This window comes from Stegodyphus dumicola, chromosome 1, assembly GCF_044657685.1.
Source record: "Stegodyphus dumicola isolate Sdum_Otavi_A_Nest chromosome 1, ASM4465768v1".
Lineage (NCBI taxonomy): Eukaryota > Metazoa > Arthropoda > Arachnida > Araneae > Eresidae > Stegodyphus > Stegodyphus dumicola.
In genome coordinates, this window is record NC_140768.1 from 166698895 (window position 1) to 166722526 (window position 23632).

Genomic DNA, 23632 nt, shown 5'->3' on the forward strand with positions numbered 1-23632 from the left:
ACAAATAAAGTAGTGATAAAATATTATGAGACTGAAATTCAGATCTGAATACTACATTTATTATAATTAAAATTATAAATACGCTTTTTAGTATTAAAAAAAAGTAAGTCCCTTTTGATTATGTGCGCTTTTATGCGTGTGGGCTTTTATCAGCGTGCGCTTTCATCACTGTGGGTATTTGACGCATGGGCAATTATCATAGTGGGCTTTTGTCGCGTGCGCTTTAGTCTAGTGGGCTTTTGTCTAGGAACCATATGTAAAATGTTGAGGTCACCCCTTTCCTATGATATTTATAGAAAATAAGCCTACAATAGTGCTGTGTATATTTTATTTATTTATGCTTAATGATCCTCACCTTTATGGAATATAGATCTTTGAGTAAAACAAAAATATATATGTATTTGTTTTTATTATTTTAACAGAATAAAAATCTGGATTCTCTGACTGATGCTAAAAATGTATTTCATAAAGACATAGACAATACCACTTTAAATGAGAATTTTGATAAAGCTATAACATCTATTGACGAGAAGTTACAAAAGGATAAAAGTAAGTTTCTTGCAAATTTAAATTTTTCCTTTTTTATTATAATTCTCCATATTTTGATGCATAAGTTATTAATAAGTTTGTATATGCATTGTTTGTTTATCCTTATGATTAAGATCAATTTAAATTAAAAATGTAATCACCTGTAATGAATGAGGAGGAAAAAATCATATATATTTACATTAATCATATTATTCATTTTAACATTTCACTAAGAGAGATTATTGAAACACTAATAAAATAAAAATTACTGATAAGATGGTGGGGGTTTTAAGGGGGGATGGGCAGCAATTTTATTGTGGAGAAAAAAACAAATTTTCGTGGACTAGCCACAGCGTTGGTAATAAAATTATACAAAACCTCCATGATATGGGATTTACACTAATTTCAGATCAAGTATTCTCATTAATATTTGAGGGAGGAATAAACCAAAAATAAAGCAAGAACTCTGAAATTAAGTAGACATTATATGCTGCCCAGTTGGTATAGTGGTTAGTAACCCTGACTGCAGTAGGGATGGGCCCGGGCTCGAATCCTGGAGATGTCATGGCTGTAACTGTCCGTGCCTTCCATTGGAGGAAACTGTGGCTACCTATTCGGTGCTTCCATAATGAAATGGCCACCACTTCCAGCCCTTGTAGTGGCCAAAGTCTAATGGCTGTTAAATAAAGCAGCTTGTTATTTAAAATATATATATGTATGTATTATACATTTATGTAACAGTCATATTTCTTGAAATGTAATCTGTTATTTTAGTTCAAGATTACTATTTAAATGTACTGTATATTTATATGTGCATATATTTTCTTTATTATTATTATTATTTTAAATTGTTTAGTATAAGAATTGTTTATCTACATTGATAACTACTGGAGAGTGATTTAATATAACTTTGAAAAATTACTTTCCTTCGTATTCTAGAAATCAAGCAAAACATAATACTAGTAAATTAAGGTCTGGTTTGGATTTTAGAATAGGATTATTTTACAATTATGTTTTTGCGGAAATTCTAATGGAAAGTAGCATAAAAATCACTTTATTGTAAAAATAATGTACCAGTTATAAAGAAATAAAAAAATAATGGATGAAAATCTTATATTCACAAAATCATAGGAAACCTCTCACAGGTATTCTCGTTGTGATAAAGTTACTGCCCCTTAATTATGTGATATGCTGTTTATTACATCAGTAAATGCTATATAATGTGATCACAACTAATACTATCATTTATATATTGTTTTCAAATTGTTTCTGTTTGTACACAAAAACATGAAAATCCATCACTGTGCATCATTTTAATAACTCTTATAACACAAAATTTGCTTTCAAAACTAAAATATAAGTTACACTGGGGAAGCAGCAGTTTTGTTTTCTTAGACCTGTCACTTGTTTCTGAATAGCTTTTGGCCTCTGAATCCTAAAATAACTTCAGTTTTTGTCTATCACACAAACTTACAGGATACCTTCTTGTTGGCTCAAAAGTCATACAAAATATGCATATGAAGGGCAAACCTAACAAATATACTGTTCATAAAGAATAGTTTTATTTATACAAAGGCTAGATACAGCTACTGCAAGTTAAACAGCCAATAGTAATTTTACAGCATTATTAACCATCCAATCAAAATGCATTGAGAACCAAAACTAACTCAGTCTGAATTAAGATTTCCTTTGAACATAACACATTTGCTTTCACCGCTTTGGCTTAGCTCGACTACTGTCTATCTGCTGCTGCTTTCTTGCTACAAAGTTATCAAAAATGTAAACTTTTTCAAATAGGCAAAATTTAATGTGTCAACTTGATTGTGGCCGCAACATGTTTACTGAAATAAAAATTAAATTAAATATACCTTGACTGCCAAATTTCTTAAATCTTGTGGATTGACATTTCAGTATTCTATGGCATCAAAATTCTAGCTGTTCATTGTGGATACAATTACCTGTGTTTTACTACAGAATCTATTACATATATATATCTCATCTACCGTGACCATATACAAATCTTGGTAGAATCAGTCACCCTTCTCATCACTGACTCCACCAAGATATTTTGGGAAGCAAAGATGGCTATGTCTATAAAATGCAGTTTGGTGCTGATTATGCAATGAAGCTTTTTGAAGCTCTCCAAAAGTTTCTAGAAAATGTCACTGTGATTTTGTACTCAAGCACTTCAAGAAAGTCTTTGACAATGTTTTTCAATGCCAATCGAGCATTCTTTTAAAGAAGTTGAAATGTTCATCTGCAAAGAGCTACTGAATCTGTGGACCATCAAACACACTGACCTTTTTTTTTTTTTCAAATGGCAGTTTAGGAAATGCTAAATTGAGGTACTTGAAACAGTCTTTATCATTTTGCAAGGCTTTAACAAATTACTTGAGACCCAATTTTATATGGAGAGCTGAAAATATAATGCGCTTTCTGTTGACAAGTGGCTGATAGAGAATGTTTGGATCACTAAGTTTTAGGTCAAATCTTGGTGGGCGTGAGTTTTGCTGTTCCCTCCCATTTACACACACATACAAAAGGGGGGAAGTGGTGTTTACTTGGTATGTCCATGTTGTTTGGCCAAAGAGTAAGCAGACTATTTTAAACTGAACACAGATGATCCATTGGTGTGTCTAATATTGCAACAAATTAACAATTCTCTGTATGCCTTCATATACTTCACACAAACAAACTGAATGGCCTATTGGGTCTGAACCACATAAATTTCCATTGTAGAGGAGAACACTCTTCAAGCTCAACTTTAAACTGTCGATGAACAATTGCTACAGTGTTGTGTTAAAGGTGAAAATTCCCAACTTTTCCATTAATCTATGTATGTTATGGCAATACACAAATCCATCATCACTTCAAAAGTACTTTCTCCTGATCAAAACTAGGGTACCTTAGTTCCTTTTTGAAGCACATTTTTCTCACGCTGTCTTGATTGCTAACAGCTCTGAAGCTTTTTTTGTATAGTCACAAATGCCAAATCATTCAACTCTTGCTGGTCAGATCCCTTACGAACAGAATCATCGTCATATGGCACTGGGCATATAGCCGTGATGGTGAAATAGGATACTCTATTTTATATTTGTTTATATCTTGATAAAACTTGAGTGATATTTGAGGTCTTGTCTAATCATAGGTATACGTGGAAATTTAGAATATGTTTCCTTCATCTTCATCTGTAAACTCTTGACACACTACTTACACACTTTGAGAGGGGCCCATTATTTATCTTAATCACCAATTTGCACTTTAAAAAGGCAAAATAGTCTTGCCCGACAAATGTACTGATGTTTGTTCTTTGACTGGGAATGATAAAACTGTCACATGTATAACAAAACAGGTCAGGGTTGTTTAAGTACTTACGATGTGAATCAGCAGAGGCAGACATAATTGAAGGTTTCAGTTCATATGTAAATGAAAACTAAACACTGCTAACCTTGTATATTAGCAAGAACATGGACTTCACATCAAATTGTGCGTCACTGTATCAAAGCATTACACATGTCACTGTAGTATTTCAGGCATAACTGAACTAGTCTAGACAAGTATGTATTTGCTACTGATCTCCTATAGCATCATTCAGCCAGTGCCATTCAAAGAGTTTGCATCAGAGTACAAGAGTTTGTATCAGAGTTTGTATAGAGCAGTAATTCTTCCTGTGATGCTGCAGAGATTGGTCACATTCACTTAAGGTGCAAGGAAAAAACTTGGCAGAAAAAATCTAAATAAACTGGTGCTGGGAATTCAACTGAATGAGGCACTGGGCATATGGCTGATGGTAAACTGGGATACCATATTTTATATTTTTAAAAGTTATTATATCTTGCCATTTTCACTATACAAACATAACAATCACGTGAGTGATCTTTGGGCTCTCGCCTAATCATATGTACTCAAAATGGAAATTTAGAACGTGTTGCTTTCATCCACGTATATAAACTCTTGACATGCTGCTTGCATACTGAGGAGCCACAATTTACTTTAATCACCAATTTTCACTATTTTAAATGCCTGATTAATGTACTGATGTTTGTCCTTGGCTTGGAACAGTAAACCTTCCAACAAAATGAATAGGGGCCATTGAAGCGTTTACAATGCGAACTAGCAGAGGCCAAAGGTAAGAAAAGGTTTTATTTCTTATATAAATTAAATAAAAGGTAAGATGGAAAGTATTTTTAACTATTAAATTCAAAAATTAAAATCCCAAGATCCTGATTGAGTTTTTTTCTCTAACACTCGTAAATTTATGTGATTTAAACTTTGTTCAAGTGTGGTGGTGGTAGTACTTTATAGTGGTGGTATTAAAGGTTTTCAGTTGTTGTTTAGATGGTACACGTTAGTCAAAAGGTTGAGAACCACTGCTCTAAATTATGAGCTCACATAGATCTGCACCCGAATATGTGCACCTCAAAACTTGAATTTTTTAAATTTATTTCATATTTTGTACAAATTTAATGAATTTTTGATTAACAAATTCAGCCAACAGTAGTGGCAACACCACTTGCAATAAAACATTTTTATTTCCACAGCACTAGACTGTTACTATTCATCATAATGTTATATTTCTTGCATTTAATCAACTCACTCAACTGCTTTAAAAGAAGTGTATTACCACTGCCTAAAATAGAATAATTTTATCTTCCATTGTGAAAAGCATAAGATATTTAACTATAGAATTTAATCTGTTAACAAACTAGACGATTTAAAAGCATTAAATGCAGATCTTAAGAACAGATTTTCTATTTTTTTATCCATGTAAAGAAATAAAAATGAATTTAAATTATGAGATGTCTAGTTAGGATTATTAAATGTTTTTAAGAAATTGCACTAGCTGCGATCATTAAGATCATACATTTAATAATTGCTATTTCAGAAGCTAGTACTGCTTAGATCAATATCTATTTAGCATATGCCCCCAACCCAATTCTCTATCATACAAAGAACAATCTGCATCAAAACAGAATTATTTAAATGAATATTTTTTCTGCATGTACTTTAACTATAGTATTAACTTTTCTTGACAAATTACAGCAAGCAGATGAATGATGTTTTGTTTATTCTTTGGCTAAAGAAACAATATGTGAAGATTGTATCTTCATTACCAAGAATTAAGTATTTACTCCCCTCCCCCCTAAGAAAAAGTTGCTGTGTAAAATTTCTTGTCAAAATTATCTTCATCCATTTTGAATCTGCTCTCTTAAAAATATGAGTTTGTTCTTTTGAGCAAATCCTGTAATTGCTAAAAACATTATCATTAAAAACTATTTAATATATGTAAGTCATGGAGATTATTTAAATTGAATTAAATTAGAAAAGGTTGTTATTTGAAATAGCAGAATTTCGAAAGGTTATATTGTTAAGCATGGTACACCTGATAGCTAGAAAACTATGGAATGCATACAGATTTATTTAAAAACAGAAGAAAATGAAAATCATATTTTATAATAAAATAATATTTTCAATTAAAAATTTTATAATTTGAAAAGAAATTGCAAAAAATATTTAACTTATATAACTAGCAGGCATAATATATCTCAAAGGTACCAGTAGAAAAAAATATTGTTGCAGTCAGCCAATTATTATTTCTACTATTATAACATTCCTATTCAGTTTGTTGCCCAATTAAAACTTTCATAACATGGATAGATAACTCATCAGAGGTTAAAAAATGATGTAAGGTGTTGTATATATATGGCAGCCCCCTCCCCCATTTTTTTAAAGAACCTATTTCAGAGAAAACTGCTTGAATATATTAATATGAAAAAAGATTTAAAAAAAAATATATTTCAAGATTATTAGCACAAAAATAATAGTAAACTAGTAATCTAATTATGTTACATTTTTTGGCAATTTAGTTAAAAGATTTATAAAAAAAAATTATCTACATCTACATTACATCAGTTCTTTGAAATACTGAGCATTATGTAGTTTAAATATTAAATTAAAATTGTAATACAATTAAAACCATAGAACAAAATAAATATATTTATTTCCGCTAGGTGACATGGGGGCCTATATTAGATTGCTTTGAATTAAGTGATAAAGGTAGGCAAATTCATGTTCTTTCATATTTGCTTAAAGTCATTTTTATTTATTTACTTATTATTGGATATTTCAGTATAAAGGACTTTATAATAAATTCATAATACTGATATGCATTTGACTGTACTCAATATTTCCTCAGACAATTTAATGCAATAATTGAGTTTTTCAATTAGACTAATTTATATGATAGTTTTCTTGGTGCTTCTGCATATGTGTGTTATCTTTCCTTAACCCTTTAAGGATGGGTGTCCTATATATGCATTCGCTAAGAACATATCTTACAGCCGGGCGTCCCATCCATGCATCATTAAAGATTGCATTCAGAGGAGGGGTGTTGCGTATACGCATTTTAAGCTGGAACGTTTTTCTGAAGGCCACTAGATGGTATCCTATGTTCATTACTTTTGAAATGAACACAGTTTTAGGTTCCTTACCTTGAGTTTCACATATTTTCCCTGACCCCTGACACTGCAGGGTATTTTACTCAACAACTGTTGCGAGGGTGGGTGGGGGAGGGAAAGCGTAAGCAGAGGTGGGCTCTTTAAATTTCCGCGTGCTAATATAACCATTCGAGTGTCTGATTGATATCCAATTCCCTTTTTTTTATTGTACTTTTCCCCTCAAGTATGTATGGTCTTTTAGGGTTACTATGTAAAGTTCTGTTACGTTTTGCATTGCCTTCAAATATATTTCCATTTTTTCTCTTTTTATTTCCGAAAGCCTCACCTCCAGTCTATTATCACAGGAAGGCACTATTTATTAGAGGAAGAATACCCTCGTATGGTTAATGAAGCTTTTACTAATGCAGATGGGAGTGGTGATTCATTTTCTAAAGAGTTAAGAAAGTGATACTTTTTCTAAGAGTTATAAAGTGATACATCTCCGTGCTTCCAGATTTACAACACTCAGTCTTCATTTTAAATTTTGTTACTTCTTTACTGTAAATAGTCTTTATTGTGTTGTTTTATTAATTTTAAACTTTATTGATGGATTTTATCAATTAAAACTTTGGAATAATTTGAATAGCGCTTCCGAATATATATATATATATATAATTAAGCTTAGCGATGCAAAACTTCCGTCCTGCGCGGTGACTGCATTCAGTTCCCATTTGTCCCGCACGAGTGTCTTTAACTCCAGCTCGCACGCTTAGCAATTTTACATGAGCACGCGAGCGTAGTATTTTTTACGACATCCGTTATTTTACCATTTTTGGCACAAAAAAATGACAGAAATGAGTGAATATTGATAATAAATTTGTTTGTTGTTTTTTACTTAGGTAATGTGTTCGTGAACTAAAGTATTCAGGATCCGAAATTGCATTGTAACTGAGAAATGTGAAAATGAAAAAATGTCGACTACATCCACCGAGTCATTTAAGAAGCTTACATTCTTAATTATTTAATTTCTTTTGCATGTAGATTTGGATATTTAAATATCGCGAAACACTCGACGACTGTCTGCCTAAGGGTTGGGATACCTTCGTGGAAGGACTTTCTACGGGAAACTGGCTGATATTTACATTACATATGAAGAAAACCACTATATACTTTTACGCGTAAATATTTTAATTTATTTACATTATTTTCATATAAATATTCGATTTATTTAACCAGCCACTTGTGCGACCAGCTTCATAAAATAGTTATTACAGAAAAGAAAATGTTAACCTTACACATCCACCCACACACGCACGCACCCAAAAAAAAAAAAAAAAAAGGTGAGGGCGGGGGACATTTCTATATTTCTCATTCTACTGGGCCGATTACCGAAATTTAACTTGTGTTTTTCATGTCTCGAAAGCTTGATTTAGGGTGTATATTACATATATATATAGCATTGTTCTAACATTAGTATTCTGTCACAAAATCTGACCTTTTCTGAAAGGACATACCCATTTTTTAAAATATAAATTTTGATTATAATTATGCTAATGTGTCAAGCTTCGTGAAAATCGCACGAGTAGTTTTCGAAAATTTAGCTCTGAAAATGTTAGCTCAATGTTAATTGAATTTGGTGTATATTTATTAATATCTCTTTTTTTAGGAATCTTACCTGATTCCTTTTCTGCAATGACATAGCTATTTTTTTAAATATATTTGGGTTCTAAGACTCTAATTATGGCTGAGTGTCAAGTTTTGTGAAACTCGCACGAGTAGTTATTAAAAAAGTAGCTCTGAAAATATTAGCTGCTAAATGTAAATTGAATTTGGTATATAGGGCGTACCGTAAATGTTGCGACAAACTTCTAGGGAAGGTAGGGCAAAATTTATAAAAAATTTATAAATCATAAGGATTAAGAATTGAACAGGAACCTATACCCGGAAATGTCGGGCAAGTAGTAGCAGAGGTAGAAGTTGGGAAAAGAAGCGAGAGTGATTAATTTGAAACATTTATTGGACATGAATACAAATGGCATGTTTGGCACCAAAAAACGCCAAACATGCCTGACACCGACGGACCATTTATTGTCGGACATGTTCAAACACACCGGGAGTTTCTTTGTAGCAGCTGCGCAGGCGAATCTTGCCACGAGATTCATTTCAGACACAACAGGATCGTGATACAAGATACTTTTGATGGCTTCCCACAGAAAAGAAATCGAGGCTCGATAAGTCTGGTGAGCATGGGTGCCATGGAACTGGTCCACCACACCCAATCCATCTATGCGGGAATGATCTGTTCAAAGGGCTACAAACATCCAGTCCAAAATGAGCAGAGGACCCATCATGTAGGAATCATATGTGGTCACACCTGATATTTGGTGGAACATCGTCAAGCAAATCGGGAAGAACATGCTCCAGAAAGATCAAATAATTCGCGGCATTCAAATGGTCCGTCTGTGTCAGGCATGTTTGGCGTCTGATGGTGCAAACTTAGAGCATCTGTTGTAACATTCAAGCTGTCGTACACCATTTGTATTCATGTCCAATAAATGTTTCAAATGTATCACTCTTGCTTCTTTTCCCCATCTTCTACCTCTGCTACCACTTACTTATTCCTGACATTTACAGCTATAGGCTACAGGTTCCTGTGCAATTCTTAATTCTTCTGATGTGCCCTACCTCCCCTAGAAGTTTGTCGCAACATTTACGGTACACACTGTATACTGATTTATATCTCCCTTTTTTCTTTTTTTTTTTAAACTTATCTGATTCCTTCTTTCATAAGTCGAAATTTAATTTAAATCCAGATAAAATTCGCAGATATTTTCTGATTTATTTAAAAAAAATATTTTTAGTAATTTTTTATAAATTTTGCACAAAAAAGAATTGAATTACAATCTATAAAATTTTTACTATCACCTTGAAGTAGATGTATTTTTAGGCATACCTGTAAAAAATTTAGAGTTCTTTACCTAAAGTTTCCTAAGACAAACGGGAATTTATATATTGGCACGTTTTGAAATTTTTCATATATGTTATAAGCGATAATAACGCCAAATGTGGTTTACGAGCTTTGTTAAATTTATTTCACAGAATGAAAGACTCACTTTTATTTTCCGCTCGTCCACAGTAAAAGAAAAAGGAAAATAAGGTACCGTAAATTAAGAATTTCGCCAAGTTAATTGTTCTTGGCGCAACTAAGTGCTAAGATAAATTTTTAAATTTCTCACCCATTTTGCAAAATTTAATATTTAGGCATACTTTGAGCCGTAGAATTGAAATATGGAAAGAAATCGGTATGTTATTCCAGTAAAAGTTCAATTTTGTATCCAAATAACTATGTTAGAACATTGCAACGTATTTAATGATTTTAGTAGTAAACAAAAATTATTACGTTTTATTATTAATTTGATGAATCGTTTCAGAGCAGCGATTTTAGACATTAGATGCAATAAAAGTTATGCAGTGAGCTGTAGTGAGTACTGTACTTCATTATACAGTTTCTTTAAGGCAACAAATTTTATTTATGCTCCAAAATATCATGAAATGAAGAAAATTTTTATTTTTCCGTACACAAAAATATCTTATTGTTTAACAATTAAATATTCTTTCCGTTTACAAACGCATCTTATTATTTAACAATTAAATTCGGAATATGAAATATAGATCTGTCCATTTCTTTTTCTTAGACATTCTGAACTACATTTATATTATTTTTTGTATGCTATTGTATTTCTTAACATATATGCTATCAGAACTGGTATTAGCTCAAATATCAGTTACTTTGATTTATTAGCCCAAAAGAAACATTAGCCCTGAAGGGAAAATTAGCCTTGAAACGGCGTTTTGCTTTGAATCATTTACAAATGGCCTGTCATCTCTGATGTTGTTGAAGCCAAATATTACCATCCTGTATCATATTTAAAGAAATTAAATAATGAAGAATCTACATGGATGTATGAATGTTTCTCGCATTGTGAAAAAACAACAGTACCTAGAGCCATCCAGTTTGGGATAATGTAGTCCTCCACGCGAACATGGGCACCTGGAAGCCCGAGTTTTGAGTTTCTAATTTGTTTTATTACCAGTTTCATATTTTGTGAAAGAATTTTTGATTAACAAACTCGATGATTTCAAAGCGAGCGATAATAACGCCAAATGTGGTTTACGAGCTTTGTTAAATTTATTTCAAAGAATGAATGATGCACTTTTATTTTTTGCTCGTCCACAGTAAAAGAAAAAAGGAAAATAAGGTACCATAAATTTTGCCAAGTTAATATATCGTAAGTAGTAGTAAGTCGTATCTTAGTAGTAAGTCGTATATTGGCGCAACTGAAAAGTGTGCTAAGATAAATTTTTAAATTTCTCACCCATTTTGCAAAATTTAATATTTAGGCATAGTTTGAGCCGTAGAATCGAAATATGGAAAGAAATCGGTATGTTATTCCAGTAAAGGTTCGATTTTGTATCCAAATACCTATGTTAGAACAATGCAATGTGTTTAATGATTTTAGTAGTAAACAAAAAGCATTGCATTTTCTTATTACTTTGATGAATCGTTTCAATGCAGTGATTTACCAACTTTAGATGTGATAGAAGTTATGCAGTGAGCTGTAATAAATACTGTACCTCATTAAAAAGCAACACTGTACGTTAAAATCTGTATCTTTTCCAGATATTTTTAATTTATTTTGTTTTTCTTTTTACTCAAGAAATAGACGATAGAGTACAGAATAGTTGTTCTATAGCAATAGTGATATACACTGAAGCCAATCCAGGTAAATCTAAGAGCTAAGTGCAAATAGTACGATGAGTGTCAACAGTCGCTGCCAAAAGGTCACTTAACCTCGAGAACTCGGTATACATGTTAATTAATTTTCATCCTGGTAGAAGTCGACTAAAGTAGAAACACAGTGAAAATGAAAAATGATAAAATAATGTGTTAATAAACATAAAAGCTCTACATGTGTGGATAGATCTCCAGATCTTTGTATAATGGAATGAATCTTGATGAAACAATTTCAGTATTGATCCAAAATTTTCGGACAAATAACGGAAATGCTGTCGAGCAGTGCCCTGATGGCGTTTATTACATCATTTAGCATTGCTCCACAGCCCTGTATTGTTTGTGTATGACAGCCACATTCGGGGTCCACAAAACTGTAGTTGTGCTTGACAGTAAAATGTTCAAAGCTGGCATCTCGCTGTTCATCCGACTTAATGATTTCCAGCAGTCAGTATAAATTAACGCTTCCTTCTGCGATATATTCCTTTATGACTTTCAACAAGTCATAAAGGACGATCGATCGGGAACACCGATTAAGAAACATACATTTGAATCTCTGCACAGTCCGCAGAAAACCCATTGTGGCTGAAGGACATGGCCAACGTTATTATTTCTTCTACTGAAAAGGCTATCGTCTACTTCAATAATTTTACCACATCCGCCAATTTTCAACTTAGGCCGAGCAATTTAACTTTCCAGCATGCGCGAGTCGTATTTTTTACGACATCCGTTATTTTACTGTTTCTGGCACAAAAAACGACAGAAATGAGTGAATATTGACAATAAATTTGTTAAGAAATAAAATATTAACCTTATTATTGCAAAATAAAAATGATATCACATTCAAATATAAGTGAATTATTTTTAAGTTCTTATGTCCTTTTGGATGGAAATGCAATGATGTATTTCATTATAGAAAATTTTAACTTTATTATTTAATAATTATATTTTAAAATCAAAGCTAATGTTAATATTCACCAAAGACAAGTATATACAATAAAAAGGAAAACACCTTGGTAGGGAAAAAAGTAAGTTTAGCATTATGTACTTCTGCAAGGAAATTTACTTCTTACTGGTTACAAAAATGCACTTTAAACTAACTTTGTTTTTATTTATTTCTAAAAGAGAGAAATAAAAGAAAATAAGAATGGAAATTGCTATTGTTCTCCCATCCAAAGGTTTCCTTGTCTTCCTTTCCTTCATCAGATAATTGTTGAGGAATCCGACCAAAATCAGCTGGTTGCACATATATTTTTGCCATGAAAACCGATATAAAATTTACAGAGCCAAATTTATTCAAATTAAAATAATACACGGCAATTAATAACACAAAATTTTAAAATATTTGAGGAAAAAATTTACCGAAATTTAAAACACGACCGCGCGCGTGTTGTAAATTTTATGAAAAGCTGCCAAGTAGCACAAAAGCCCAGTTAAAACCTTTTAACTGTCATGCCCAAGATAATCTCGGTCGCAGCACTGGTGTTCGAAAATGTCACGCCCAAGTATTACTCGCGGTAATTTTTTTTTTTTTTTTTTTTGAGTGCATCGTATTGTTATACCCGAATATATATCAGGAGACGTTTATTTCGGCTTCATCTCTTTGTCAAACCCGTATCTTGGGAAAAGTTAATGTGCGCTCAGTTCAATAGATGACAGCACTTTACTGAAGATTTCAAAGGTTAGACGTTATAAGTTCTTTGGTTCAAAGTGCATGGGATCTTTTTGTTGTAAAATGGCGTCCAGTTCTTTGAAGCATTATATAGATGATTTAGATTCGTCAACCGAAGATGAAGGATGTGTGTTTGATGAGCAGTGTTCATGATACTTCCATGGTCAGCCTCAAAATAAAAAATTAAAAAATAATAATAATAAAAAAAAAAAAAAAAAAAAATTGGAGATATACTCAAGCCGAAGATTGTTTCTAATTACAGTCTAACTATGGGTGGTGTAGATCGCTGTGATCAGGAAATATCCTTTCATCCAACAATCCGAAAACGTCAGAAAAAATATTATAAAAAGCTATTTTTACATTTACTAGACAAGGTACTCTGGAACTCTTATTTGCTCTATAAAAATGTAGTTGGGAAATGTATTACATTTTTAGAATTTCGAATCCAAGTTGTAGAAAAGCTTTTACATAAATATGATGATGCAGCTTCTGGACAAAAGAATGTTGGCATAGATAACCCTGCCCGTCTTACTGAGCGACATTTTATATCCCATATTCCTCCTACTTCTGCGAAACGTGAGCCTAAAAGGCAGTGCAAAGTGTGTTGTTCGAAAAAGGATAAAAATGGGAAAAAGATAAGGAAGGAAACACGATTCTGGTGTAGCGATTGTGGAGTTGGTTTGTGCTTGGAAAAGTGTTTCCAGTTGTACCACGCAAGACTGAATTACGGAACTACTAATAGGTATTCACTTTTATTTATTTATTTTTTAGAAAATAATTAATTTTTTGTCATTTTTAGAAAATAATGCCCCACTAGAAGCGAACTTTACAACTGCCATGTTGAGTGGCAGCCGCCTCAAGCAAATATGCAGTGGCTACAAAACTTTAAAAATTTTACCCATGTACTTCAAAATACCAATTTTTAACTACTTAAGTATATTTTATTTTGTACTAAACATTTGATTTTTGCAATAAAAAAATTTGACAATTTGTGTACCCAAATCATCAAAATAACTTGACAGTTAAAGGGTTAAATGACTTCCTGTTGACACATTCCATGACGTGGGGAAGTGTAGAAAGGAGGAATAGAAATGACTTTCAGACGTCTCAGCTTCGATATGCGAAAAATGTGCATTAAAAATTGAATTTGCCTTAAGTTTTGCACATACAAGCGTGCTGGAAGGTTAAACAAAGGTGCACCATCGCAAAAGGGTTAAACCAATAGAAACTAATGCATTAAATTTTAAGTACTTTGTATTATTATTTTGTATTATTATTTTTGTTGATGAGACCATATTTGGTGGAAGATTGAATGCCGGACCCTCAAGAAAGTTGGACTTCTGTTTCCACCCAAATTTTGAGGAAGAGCATCCTAGGAGATGGTCTGGGGATCTCCTACCCCTCTTTCCTACCACCAAAGCACACAAGAGGACTTTCAGTTTGCCATATGTTTAGAGTGCCTACATACTGCAAAGACACTATACATTTACAAACATACATGCCTTCTCCGAGATTCAAACCTGGGCCTTTCGGTCCTGCAGTTGGCTCTCCTTACCACTATACCATTTAAAATGCTGCAGGGACTTCAAGCACTTTATATAAATCAAGTACTGCGAGTACTTTGTATTAATCAAAAGTATTCATTTTATTAAGTAGTTTGTATTAATTAAGTTGATTTTATATGAATTTTATGTCTCCATGTCCACTTTGAAGTGTAATTAAAATGCAAGAGATATTTCAAAAGTAACGTAACTTTTTCAGCCATCTTCCAGAGTGAGACATTTATTAAAATGAGAAATAGTTGTTCTTTCCTTTCATAATACAGGATGTGGCAAGAAAACTTCCTTATTTGAAATGCTCTTCATTCCGCGTGAAGGTGAAGAAGAAGGTCTGGGTGGCGCTCATTGAAGAAAGCAGTATCTAAAGTTTTATGTCATGTGGGTTTAGTATCGATCATGCAGTGGACGAAAGAGGAATGCACATTCTCCATGGAGTCGTACTTTTCAGCACACTGCATTTTCATCCATATAAATTGCCAATAGTGGAAAAAGTAATCCACGAGATTTTCTTTCACGAAAAAATGCTTGCAGAACCTTTCTTGACAATATTTTCTTTAGCGATGGGGCTCATTTTCATCTTTCTGGTTGCAGCATGCATTAAGCAAAACATGCGATAATGGAGTAGCTTTGAATCCCCAAGAATTTCAAGAGCAGCCCTTCCATACAAAACGTGTGACTCTTTAGTGTGCATTGTCCAGACTAGGCATCATTGGACCATGATATTTTGGAGAACATTTCCCTGGACCCCTTATCTCCTTACGAGGCGATTGTCAGTGGCCAGCGCACTCGCCTGATTTAGTCCCGTGTCATTTCTTTTTTGTGGGGCTATCTGAAATCTCTTGACGTCCAAAGACCCTGGCTCAACTGAAGAACAATATTCAAGCTGCTATTGACAACATACCCATTGATATGCTGGTAAAAGTGGAAAGAAACTTCAAAACTCAACTATCTCAATGCATTGACCAGAACGGAGGCCACCTTAATATTATTTTTAAACCGTGATAAAAACAAAAAAAAATTTAAGTGTTTCTCTATAATTTTGGGAAAAAAATTACACTGATATCGCTCGCTTATACTATTTGCATTATTTCTTTTTAAAATAAGGTAGTTTCCCTGCCGCAACCTGTAGAATTTTTCTACTAGTGAGTTCAGATCCTGATTTGTGCAGAAACATTGTGTACTTAGCCACATCTTCATTCTCAGAAGATAGTAATTGCAGGATGCAACATCATGGTTCATACAGTCCTTAAGAGTCATTAAAGGTCCTTAAGTTTTTTTGGAATGGATTTTTGTTCATTAAAAGTCTTTAGTTTCAATGCAAATCAGCAAAAGGTCCTTAATTATTTAATCATTAAAATTTCTCTCTTTTTATGACTGCCATTTGGTGTGCTTCTGCTTTTTGAGTGAGAGTACATGCGTTTGAAAACGTTGTGATCCATTCTCCAATCAGCATTGAGTGCTACTGCGTGTCATCTGGCATATATTAGCTAAAGAGCACAAACCGAGATCTAGGTTGTTATTTCTTCATCTTGTCGCTGATGGTGTGAGTGAACATGCTTTCAAGAAATAGTTTATGAAATTATGATCTTTTGCTTTAGTTTTGTCTGCAAAAAAGTTAAAATACCCATGTACTTTTCAAAAATCGTACATAAATGATTTTCCGTCTATTATTTCCTGAAGGAAATATGCATTTGCAATGTGTACTGTTTGTGATTGCGAGTTTTCGATTTCACATGGTGGAAGAGCCGGCGTTCTCAAACATATATTTATTTTTTGTGATTCAAAAGAGACAAATACGAGGGCCATCCAGGAAGTAGATTACGTTTCCGTCTGTGTCCGTAGGGGCGGGGCTAGCGCGGCCATCTTGGGGTCAGAGCGTTGCGCAGCTCAGTCTGCATCTAGCCGTGCTAGTGAGAGGTTCGTGCTGTGCTCCGTTCAGATACTGTGACGGTTTGAAATGTCTGCGTTAATTGAAAATCCTGCGAGGTGCGCTCAGTAATAAGGTTTCTGACTGCAAAAAACTGTAAACCGATAGAAATCTATCGGCAGCTTCGTGAAGTGTATGGGGACAACATTATCAGTGAAGGTGGAGTGCGTCACTGGGTCATAAGATTTCAAAATGGCCGAACCAATGTTCACGACGAAGATCGAAGTGGGAGACCCAGCATAGTGACCGCCGAACTTCTCAAAAAAGTCGATGCTAAAGTCCATGAAAATCGAAATTTCACAATAACGGAACTTTCTTTGAGTTTTCCACAAATTTCGCGAAGTTTGTTGCACGAAATCATCAGCGAAAAGCTTGGTTACCACAAGTTTTGTGCAAGATGGAAGGCAAGAAGAGGTAACGAAGTGGTTGAAGGCGCAGGCGGCCGAATTTTTCGACGAAGGAATTTCCAAGCTCGTACATCGCTACGATAAATGCCTTAATTTGTATGGTGACTATGTAGAAAAGTAGTATTTGAGTGTGGCTTTCATCTGTGTATAATAAAATTTGTTTCCTATACTTTGTTTATTTTTTTATTCCAAAACGTAATCTACTTTCTGGATAGCCCTCGTATGTATTTGATGGGTTGGAGTTTGAAATCGTTCCTACTTCTAATATGTTCAAGTTTCTGGGCAAGAAATTAAACATAAGCATTTCAAAATTATTTCTTTTCTTTTCTCTCTCTCTTTCTCTTTTTTTCCCCTTCTTCTCTTTTTTTACTAAAGAAAAGATCATAAACAATTTTCCCTTTAGGGGATATAATTTTTTTACTAAACAGCTCTAAATTTGGCAAATTATCAACATTTTGGTAAGTTTAAGATCAATTTCTGTCCAAAATTAAAATTATATTTAAGAAAGAACCTTAAAATAAAACTTTATTTTTCCCTGTCATATTATAAAATCACTTTGTACTTTTGTGACATATTAGAACCTGAAAAATGAGATTGTAAAAGCTGTGAAGTGCAATTTCCTTAGAACTTCTTAGTGAAAGCAAAATAATTTTTGTAATTATTTTAATATGTCTTCTTTTATATATATATATATATATATATATATTTGTTGTTTTTAGAGTTCTTTCCCATGTAACTGCCTGAGAACACTGAAAATTCTCAGTATCAGTTTCCTCTATAAAATTCTTTTAACTTTTCCGTGGATTTGTTTTTCAAAAAACATCTGGCTTTTCGTTGTTAAAGAACTGGTAGGGTTAATTTTTCTCTGGATTTTAGACATTGTGCCTTGGAGGGTGTAGAAGAATTTGAATACGAGATTTATTGACCTTCAATTTCTGAAAAATATGACAAAATGAAAAATTTCTCCATATTAGTAACACATGATGGATATATTTTACAGGACGTCTGTGACGAATTTCTTATGTTTTGGAGTATTTTGAGAAAAACACTGAAAACATAATTATTTGGATTTTTTACTTCTGCAGAGTTGCCAGCTCTCCCTATTTAGGTGGGAGATTCTCGATTTCTGACCATTTTCCCGCCAAACTGATTTTAAATAGATTTCTCCTGACTTTTCCTTATTCTTAAAATTTCTTTTGGTTTTATATATTGTTGCTACATAAAAATATTTCGTTATTTGCACGTAATACTTCATTATTCATAATACTTCATTATTTGCACAAAAAAAGAAATTCTGGGTCTCGGTTGTGTTTTCTCTAGAATACATCTAAAAGAAAGCCAAAGTTGTTTCGTCAGTGAGAAATTATGATGTGCTTCTGCTTTGTGAGTGAGAGCACAAGTGTTTGAAAACGTTGTGATCTGTTCTCCAATCAGCATTGAGTGCCACTGCGTGTCATCTGGCATATATTAGCTAAAGAGCAGAAACCAAGATCCAGGTTATTTTGTTCATCTTGTCGCTGACCGGTGTGAGTGAACATGCTTTCAAGAAATAGTTTATGAAATTATGATCTTTTGCTTTAGTTATGTCTGCAAAAATGTTAAAATACTCATGTACTTTTCAAAAATCATACATAGATGATTTTCCGTCTATTATTTCCTCAAGGAAATATAATACATATGCAATGTGTACTGTTTGCGATTGCGAGTTTTCGGTTTCACATGGTGGAAAAGCCGATGTTCTCAAACATATGCGCACACAAAAACAAAACAACAACATGAATTCCATTAAAAATTTAAATTTCACTATGGAAACAAAAGGACCCAAAAGTTACTAATGCTGAATGCCTGTTCTCTGCCTTTTTATACTGGAACTGAATGCATCGTATCATGCTGCAACTTTATTTAGAAAAATGTTTCCGGATAGCGAAATCACTAAGAAAATACTCAAGTGCAGAGACTAAAACGGCTGCAATTGTTAAAGAAATGTGTATGAAAAATTAATCTTCAGTTATTGCTTGCATTAAAATTGTTCCATTTTGCCTCTCTATGGATGGAAGCAATAATACCGATTCAAAACTGTATCCAATTGTTGCAGTGGCGTAGCGAGAGGGGGCAAGCGGATGTATGATGCCCTGGGTGCTGCTCTCAGAGGGGCACCAAATGGTCTCCGAACAAGATTTTCCAGAAAATTTCAGTTTTTATTTTGATCGATTTCTGGAAAATATATTCAAAATTAATAATTATTGTAATATAATGAATTATTTATTTTCTCGATTTGTCTGATAAAATGTGTAATAAAGTGTTTGTAGTACATCAACCAAATATCTTCGCATACAAAATCTTCTGACCACTTTATTTCTCTAAAAATAGAGATATAGTTTTATTTTTTTTAAAAACGTTATGCACGTATAGCTTCCGCTTTTTGTTTTAAAACAATAACTTGGGAAACTCCTAAAGCTTCCACTAGAATGTATTGTGTTTGACTCTTCTGTAAATGACTGATGGCCTTCCTGGCTGCCGATTAGTCATCTTGCTCAGACATCGCATATTCACTGCTCCCAAAGCATTCAAAGCATGTCAGTTGTTTTTAATCTCCTTCTACAAAAGGAATGCTGCACGTCGCTCTTTACTCCTTATCTAAAATGCACAGTTTTCATCATCACAGACTAAATTTGCACATTCCCAACTTCGTAAACGTTATAATTTTCCTTTATAATCTCTTCTATTTCCTTTTGTTAAAAAGGTTGTCGATTATATGGTTATTTTATACCATAATATTATCCCCTAATTGTTTTGAGCAGGGAATGTGACTGCAAAATGTTACTCCGCAGCAGAAAAGACACTAAATCTAAAACTCTATTACAGATCTACGGAGAAAATGTTTTTCCAAATCTAAGAGATGCATTTCAAACATTCCTTACTATTTCATTATTAAATTCTAGCTATGAATGTTCGTTCAGAAAATTAAAATAAATTTTGACATATTTGCAATCAACGATGGCACAAGATCCCCTAAGTCATCTAGCATTTTTAAATGTGGAAAGAGAAAAATTTGAAATGATCGACTAGGATGATGTAATTGATAAATTTGCTTCATCCAATGGATGAAGCAAATTTATCAATTACATCTTCATCCAATGTTTATTACTCCAATTTAGGAGTAATAAACCTCCTAAATCCGGGCCGAAATTCTCATAATATAGCCTTCAGACTGGCACGATTGGAAACAGTTTTGCCCGCCTCTTTGACATTTTCCTAAAGTTATTTTAAAATGATACAAGCTAATTAAAAATTTTAAAAATATATATATTTGAAAGTGGACATGCCTTCTTCCAGGAGGATTCTGTAACACCTGCAGATTATTTACTTTTTAAATATACATATTCATTTTTAATTGATTTCAAAAGGTACAATCTATTTTAATATGATATTATAGTCAAAAGTCATTAATCCGGACTCGTTGGGACTTCGGCGATTCCGGATTATCGATTTTTACGTGTTATAGATCATCAGTTTAAATCTGGTAAGATGGCATGCAGAAATTATAAAATTAAAAATATGAAACAGTAATTTATGAAATAAAGAACAATTATGATCTAAAGAGTATCAAAATTTACAAAAATAAATGCTTGATATTTATTTGTTTACTTTATTAAACATGTCTTTCAATGTAAGTTGTTTCGTTTTATGTGACAATACTTTCTCTTTAATTCTGTAAACGGACATAATTTCTTGTTCAGTTACAAAGTTCCGCTGTTAAGTCCTATAATTGCTGTGTCGAGAATACCAACTAATTTGTCAATCGAAATTTTTTCTTGTTTTCAATAACCTCTGTGTCACTTTCTTCGCTATCGGAAGCGAATTATAATGACGAGGAATTTGATTTAAATCATATCAAAGACGGAGTACATCGAGATGAAATACTACATTTAGTAAGGATTTATAAGCCAAATAAAATAAAAACATCTGCCCTGAAGCTAAGGATAGTGCTGACAAATCAACTTCCAATTCATTGCACGCCGCGACGTCCCCCCCCCACAAACACACGCAGAACAGCGTGAAATTGATAAACAGATTTCGGAATGGTTAGATAAACAAGGATATGCCTTTATCTATTTTTCGCAGCAATTCCACTTTTTGTTTAATGGACTTCGAAACATACTTTCACTTTGTAGATTCTTTACATATTAGTAAATATATATCAGAAATTCTATTTGACATAATCGAAAGTTCAAGTTTACTTTTATAAAATTCCTCTAACAGTCTGCAAAAAATAATAAGCCGGATCCAATTCGAAGATTAAGGAACAACGCAATCTGCAACATTAACTGAATTAGATAATTTTAGTTTAGCTTATACCATCCGTTATACATTAAACGCGCATTCGTAAACGTATTTTGCACACACGCATATTCGCAGCCATAAAGGTCTTGCGCGCATGCGTCAATGGAACGCATGCGCAGAAAGTTTGTAGCTTTAGGTCCGGATTATGGGTGTCTGAATTAACGACTTTTGACTGTAGTTATATATTAACTTTCTAAAACCGGACCGAAATTCTCATAATAAAGCCTTCAGACCGGCGCGATCCAAAACAGTTTTGCCCCCTCTTTGACAATTTCCTAATGAGAAAAGTTGTTAGTCCCCCTCCATGGATGCAGTAAAATTTACATGTTTGTCGGACGCTGTCCCTTAGTAGATGGGTTTCTAGATTTGCGATTGTTTTGCTTTCATTTAAATGAAGTTATGCATATCCAGTGCACTATTGATTAGAACAAAATGTATGCAGTGTTTATATTTCACTCACTATTTCTGATCAATCTCGACAATAATTTGTGAATTTTATAACTTTGTTTTCACACTTCATTTATATTCGCGTATTTTCATATTAGAAATTAGAAAACGAGAACAAAATTTTACAAAATATAGTAAATACGAACCAACTTTGTAAGTCTGCAGGTTGGAATATAGTTTTTAATAACATATTTTCATTAACAAAGTAATGGTAATGACCAATTTAATGAAATAATAATATTTATTATCATTAGATGATTAGAATGAGATTCAATACAATTAAATTTCGAGATGAACTTACAGCAATAATAAAGCTTTACATAACAATAACAATTGCTTTAAATCTGCTTTTTTTGTTAATTTTTTTATTATAATATAAAAAAGAGAATCCCAGATACATTGGTTGCGTTTCACCACTAAACTTTAACAAATATTACATTGGGCTTTTAGGCAAAGGAGGTATATCTTTAACGAGAATTTTTCTTTGTAAAATTGGCTTTTGTTTATGTTAGCAGAGAAAAAAAAATCTGTGACCTATACATGCAATCATCAAAAGTATTTTTCAGAACAGTTTTCAATGTTCATGAAGAATTAATTATACGTCAATTTCTTTTCATAAGCAGAAATTTCGTCTAAAACCATTTGGTTGAAGTCTATTTCATTTTCAACGAATATTCTATTTGCACATAATATAGTTTCTAATTTACTTTAGAAAGAGTAATCTTTCACGTTTTCAAAAGAATGAGGACATACTGGGTGTTGACTCTTCCAATGTAGTAAATCTGTTTTTCATATTTCTTGCAGTGATGAAAACGATTACCCTGGAATATTTTCAAAGCAAAATTAAGAAAACTGTTTACACCAAATTTTGCATATAAAGTATCTTCTCGTGTATTTTTTTTATTTAAAGTGTGAAATTTTCTCTTTGAAAAAATAAAAAATCATGAACAGAGCAAAATTAATTCATGAGAAAAAACTTTGAAATTCAATAATTCCATCGTAATATGAAATAGTGGAGAAAAGGGCAATACAGTTTATATATTCACAAATAATCCCCTCATATGTGTAATTTATGTACTGTTGATTGAGAAATAAAAGTTAGTAAATTAAACCGGTTATTTCAATACTTTATCAATTTTTTTACAGGCCCTACAGTAGAGCGGTAAAGGTGGCTGAACACTTGTAGCTCGCTCAGGTTTGAATCCCAGCTAAAGGGTTAGATTCATGGTTTTTGTGTAACGTAAATACAAGGCAGCTTCTCTTAGAAAGTCCTCTGCGAAAGCATCCCTCCCCTTATACAGTTAATTGTTGCTTGCTTTGATGTAATTCAGTAAGCGAACAAAATTAATCCAATCAAACCTGAAGAACGGGTTGATTACATGTGGAGTTTTCTACCAGGAACGTAAATGCGAACAGTTTTCTCTTAAAAATGTTTACACGATAGCATCCATTCCCTTAAGCTGATAGCATTTGTGTGCTTTTCCATAATCCAATCCTAATTCTCATATATTTAATAATA

The 23632-nt window shown here is 32.9% G+C and overlaps 1 protein-coding gene across 3 annotated transcripts in view; it reads left to right on the top strand.

Moving 5' to 3' along the window:
- The window catches only part of LOC118192107 (uncharacterized), a 243404-nt gene that overhangs the window by 175051 nt on the left and 44721 nt on the right, over positions 1–23632 (top strand). For 2 of the 3 annotated variants that reach the window (XR_015042879.1, XM_085822981.1), the window contains exon 16: positions 423–549. Coding sequence is in view for 1 of the 3 variants with exons in the window: in XM_085822981.1 (XP_085679107.1) it covers positions 423–549 (127 nt within the window). In the remaining 2 variants the exon portion in view is untranslated. Of the gene's footprint in view, positions 1–422; positions 550–6539; positions 6586–23632 lie in introns of all 3 variants that reach the window. The other variant, XR_015042880.1, reaches the window with a different exon arrangement.